Raw genomic sequence first — 5,580 nt, 5'->3', positions numbered from 1 at the left:
CCCCTGCCGGCGGGGGCTCCGGGCTCCGGCTTGAGGCGGGGCCCGCGGGAGGAAGCCCGAAGTTGGTTCTATGGATGCGTTGCCAGAATGCTTTTCCTGGGAGCAAAGTACAAATCCCTCACGTTGGAAATCCATAACCTGTGATCAATGCCCGTGGCAGCCTCTGGGAATGAGGAAGGAGAGGCCCGCCCGCAAATGACAGGGGCGATCCTGCCGCCCGTCTAGGGGCTTTTCTGGGAAAGGCGCCCTGCGACCTTGGATCGCCCTCATTTTCTTCTCTCCAAACCCGAGTATGGGATCACTTTTGTCCTTCCTGCTTTGGGTCCCTCTCAGGCCACGTGGAGTCAAGTGGGGCCGAGCTTCTCGATCGCTTGATCTTCTTGATCGCTTGATCTTCGCGATCACTTGATCTTCTCGATCGCTTGGCTGAGTCCATTTCAGTCCGGAATGAAAAGCTGTAGAATCAAGTCAAGCCAAGTCACAAATACTGTTTTTTCCCCCCTTTGTTTAAGACTGTTTTAGACTTACAGCTCTTATCAAAATCCATTAAAAAAAGACTTAGAATTTAATATGGGTAGGAGAATGATTCCCCAACCCCACATCTCCTCTTTCAGAGAGCAAGTTGGGAAGTACAGAGGAATATAGACTATTCATCTTTGTTTACCTCAGCAACCTGACAGTGACAAAGGGTGGGGTACCTGGGAACAATCTTCCTTGGGCGGTGGCGTCTTCCCTTCCATGTGCAGTAGAGTGATTGAGGGTTTGGGCAGCCCCTCGTGATTCGTGATTTTAGGTTCGAATACCCATGGACAGAGACGGAAAAACAAAACAAAGCAAAATAACAAACAGTCGCCATCGAGTCAAATCCCAACTCCACGAGGTCCCACATGTGTGCACAGAACTGTGCTCCATGGTCTCAGACCTTTACCTGGTCTTTGGAGGCACCTCCAACCTGGGAGCATCCGTTAGCAGCCAAGCAAGTTTGCCCCACACAGGGCAGAGATAAAAGCAAAACCCAACCCACTGCCTTCAAGTCCTTCTGAGCCTGGAAGGAACTAGGGTATCCCGGGGACATTAAGGCTTCCAAGGCCCCTTTTGGCCCCCGGTTTCTCCCGATTGCTGGGGCAGGCTGTGGATATCCCCAGATAAGATTGTGGTATCTGGGGTCTTGGTCAGTTTGTGAATTCCAGCGTTCACATGTATCAGGAAGCTGGGCTGGGCATGGGATCTTGAGGTGGACTCTCAACTTCCAGTGCCTCTTCAGGAGTTACCTGCACCATGTCCAGCAAACCTGAGAAGAAGCGGAAATTGGGCGCCCGGCAAGGCACCCGGGGAGGCAAGGCTGGGCGAGCTGCTCAGGCTGCTCAGGCCAAGGTGGTGCCACCGACTCCTGTGGAGAGCATCCTCCCGCCCACGGAGCAGGAGCCGGAACCAGAGCCTGTCAAGGAGCAGCCCGGTGGGTACACACAGCCAGGATGGGATGCTTAGAAATGGAGAGTGGGATATTTGCAGCTAGGGAGGGGAGGGTTTCAGGGATCAGGAGCAGGCTCTGTTGGATGTGGGTAAGAAGTAGACATTAAGTCCAACACTCCCAAGCCGTTTTTAATGCCTTTCTCTTGATCAGCCTCATGGCTTTTTTCTTTCTGTCTTAAAATTTCCCACCAGTGCACTCAGGGTTCATCAGCCAATCTTTTCGCTAGCCTCTTCCTCCCTATGTTGCTTCTCTCCCACTGAAGAGGGTCTGATCTCTTCCTTTTTCCTGTTTTCACCCTGGGTGGCAAAACAAATAGTTTTTTCCCCCCTTCTATTAAGCCCATCACCATGGAGACTCAGCCTGCTTTGCCACTCTTGGAATCCTAAGCTCAACTGATGCTTTCTACCATCTGTTTAAGGTTCTTGTATCTCCGCCCTCGTTTGGCAGAGACTTGGTAGACTCAGGAGTTCAGGTTCAGGGTGACAGGAAAAGAAGCCTGCCATCTTAGATTAAGGGAGAAAAGAGTTTGAAGGGGCTGCCTCGTGTGGCTTTGTTCTGAGGGATTCCTTTCCTGTGGGTGAGGGGGAGCCAAGAGGGCTGGGAGGTTTGGGTAGTGGGTTCTGTCACAGGGGCAGGGGGGGATGGTAGCTCCTTAGAGCAGCAGTTCTCAACCTGTGTGTCGCAACCCCTTTGGGGGTCGGACGACCCTATCACAGGGGTTGTCGCCCGATTCATCACAGTAGCAAAATGATAGTTATGAAGTAGCAAGGAAAATAATTTTATGGTAGGGGGGGGTCACCACACATGAGGAAGGGTATTAAAGGGTCGTGGTATTAGGAAGGTTGAGAACCACTGTCTTAGACCATAGGCCAAGGATGGACAGCACTGAATTACGGGTAGAGTGCTTCTTTTATCTGGAGCTTCATTGTGAGCAGTCAAGATGGAGGGAAATAGAATCCTCTTTTAATATTAAAAGCAGCTCTGATGGCACAGTGGTTAAGTGCTTGGCTGCTAACCAGAAGGTCGGTGGTTCGAACCTACCAGGAGAAAGATGTGACAGTGTGCTTCAGTAAAGGCGACATTCTTGGAAACCCCATGGGGCCGTCTTACACTGCCCTTTAGGGTTTGTTGGGAATTGGAATGGACTCATGGGCAATAGGTTTGAACTTTTTTTAAAAAATAAGGTTGAAAGATTAAGTATAGATATGGGAGAAAGATCCGAGGTACTAAGGATCTAGGACGTAAGCCATGTGCAAAGTATTTTTCTTTTGAAGGGATTAACTCATTGCTTAGGAGACGCTGAGCTCCTTTCTGTTAGCTGTTACTGGCGATGGAAAGATTTGGAAACAGAAAATGGTGAATGTTGTCTAACTTGATGAACACACTTTTATTAAATTGTACATGTGAAAACGAAATGACAATAAGAGTATATTAAACGACCCCCACCTCAGTTCAAAAATGCACAGTTGGAAGCATTTTAAAATGGGACAGGTTCCTAGAAGCTGGAAGTAGGGAAGGAGAGGGGAGCCTCGAAGCATGGCGTAGAGAAGCCTCTGGGAAGAAAGGGAGAGGGCTTCAAAATGAACTCCTTGGCCTCCAAACCCTAGGATCTCTGATTCCCCCAGCTTTATGCCTTGTGGGTTGATAAGGCACCCTCCAGTTGACCTGTAGCCTATGTAGAGGCTCAGCAAGCATCTGGGCCTCTAGCACAGCCCTGAAACGAATGATCTCTGTAATCTTTGGAACTGGGGAAGGACTGTCTCATTGAAGCCAAAAAAAAAATCAAACCCATTGCCATAGAGTTGATGCCAATTCATGGTGCCCTGTGTAGGGTTTCTGGGGGAAGCAGATAGCCTCAACTTCCCCAGAGTGCTGGTGGGTTTGAACCACTGACCCTGCAGGTAGCAGTTCAATGTTTGCCTAATATTATTACCAGGGCTCCTAAAGTCAGAGGAGCCTAAAACACCTGTTGGTGAAGGATGGTAGGTTAGAGAGAAAACCCACTTTGAGTTCCTGTATTGACATCTTGCTTCTCAATTTTCATTAACAAGACAAAAAAAAAAAATGGTAGTGCTGGTTCACCTTATCTGTAATTTAAAAAAACTCTAACAACTACAAGTTTTCCCCCCAGAGTTTGGCATCCAAGCTTATTTGGTGGTAAAACCTAACCTAAATTGACATAAAGGTATTTATAGGCCATTAAAGCCACTTACTATAAATATCCGTATGCATTATTGCAGAAATACTAAATATATCAAGCATTTGATTGTGGAATCTGTTCTAGAGCCCACAGGATGTGGGTAGGGGTAGGGGTGAGGAAGGAACAGAGCAAGGGAGGTACTACATTCCCTGTGCATTAATTGCTAGCAATGATTCTGACTCATGGCAACCTCATATGATTTAGAGTAGACTTGTGCTCCATAGGGTCTTTTTGCTCATTGGTTTATTTTTTAAATTTTATTGTAAATTGAGTAGAGATTTACAGAGCAGATCAGTTTTCCATCCACCAATCCATACACATTTTGTTTCGTGTCATTGATTGCAATCCCCTGTGTTTCCTGTTTCAATTTCTCCATCTTTCCTAACTCTTCTGAACATTGTCATCTAGTAAATGCTGCTGTTTTGATTTCAAATGCTTGATTAGTTTAAGATATGCATAGCACCTTAGTGTTAATTGTTTCCTTTATAGCTCACTGTCATCGAGTCAATTCCACCTTACCATGACCCTGTCTAGGATTTCTTGGACTATAAATCCTTACAGGAGCAGATAGCCACATCTTTTCCCCTGGAGCAGCTGGAGGGTTTACACCACCGACTTGTGGTTAGCAGTCCATTGTCTGATCCATAGTGCCACCAGGGCTCCTTCGTCTGGCTTAAAATTGAACCATGGGGGCGAGTTTATTTTCAGGCCTGAAGGGTGACTAGAGGCCAATTCTGGAGGGTCTTAGCAGTCATGATGGGGCCAATAAAAAAATAAAACAAAACCCACTGCCACTCAGTCTATTCCAACTCCCAGTGACTGTAAATCGTTTTTTTTCTTTAATCATTTTATTAGGGGCTCATACAACTCTCATCACAATCCATTCATACATCAATTGTGTAAAGCGCATTTGTACATTCATTGCCCTCATCATTCTCAAAACATTTCCTCTCCACTTAAGCCCCCGGCATTAGGTCCTCAAGACTGTAAATCTTTATGGGAGCAGATAGCCTGAACTGTCACCCATGGAGGGGCTAGTGGGTTTGAACCTTGGTTAACAGTCCAACAACACCAGCAGGGTTCCTTATCTGACTCTGGTCTCTTTGATGACTTTGACTTTGGTTGCCAGGTACCATCTAGTTCTGATCTCAGGATTGTGTTGACTGATGTTCAAGTGGCCTGTTAGTTCGTTGGACTTCTGTTTCCAATTCTCACTCCTCTGGATAGGGAGAGACTAATACTTATCCCTTAGATGGCCATTTGGGAGCTTTTAAGACCCCAGCTAGTGCTCATCACAGTAGGATGTAGAACACTGTTGTTGCTCATTATGCTGTGCCAGTTGACCTTGGTGTCCCTGAGACCAGGGTCCTGAGTCGCCAGGCCCAGTAGCTCCTCCGTCCCTCAAGGTGTTTGGTTATGTTCAAGTTTTCCTGGTTTTGCCTCCTGTGTGTCCCACCATATTCGTGGATATATTTTCAGAAAAGGCAAGCATACATGTACATGTGCCCTCTGTCAAGGTACATATATATATTCATAGATATGCTTCCACTCTCCCTCCCACACCTTTCAGCCTGAGTGCCTAACCATGCGTCACTTGTAGATCACTCTTACTGCAGGACTGTGGATTTAACAACATTGATATCTGTTGCTTTTAACGTTCACACTGCCTCCATCTTTTTTTTGGCTGACTTTCCTCTCTTATTGCAGATTGCCTTCCCCTTCACCAAAGCAAACACAAGTCTACACCTGGCCAGTGGGTTCTCCTCCGCTCCCCTCTCACCCTTGGCAACCATCAACTAATGTTTCTTTTAGTGTGAAAACCTTTTCTAGACTTTCTCATTCCATATTTCTCCTCTCACGATTGACTAATTTCACTCAGCAGAATGCTTTTTTCTTAAAAAAAAAA

General features: G+C 46.7%; 1 protein-coding gene across 1 annotated transcript in view; it reads left to right on the top strand.

Moving 5' to 3' along the window:
- The first annotated feature begins 1,278 nt into the window (after window positions 1-1,278).
- The window catches only part of DNAH2 (dynein axonemal heavy chain 2), a 158,637-nt gene continuing 154,335 nt past the window's right edge, over window positions 1,279-5,580 (top strand). Inside the window, exon 1 of the mRNA XM_030886521.2 lies at window positions 1,279-1,456. Within this exon, the coding sequence (XP_030742381.1) occupies window positions 1,279-1,456 (178 nt within the window). The remainder of the gene's footprint in view (window positions 1,457-5,580) is intronic.

This window comes from Echinops telfairi, unplaced genomic scaffold (genome assembly GCF_000313985.2).
Source record: "Echinops telfairi isolate 266 unplaced genomic scaffold, ASM31398v2 ScPeMD7_2010;HRSCAF=2546, whole genome shotgun sequence".
NCBI classification, from domain to species: domain Eukaryota; kingdom Metazoa; phylum Chordata; class Mammalia; order Afrosoricida; family Tenrecidae; genus Echinops; species Echinops telfairi.
The sequence above is the reverse complement of the archived record's forward strand: the minus strand, read 5'-3'. Positions and strand labels throughout refer to the sequence as shown.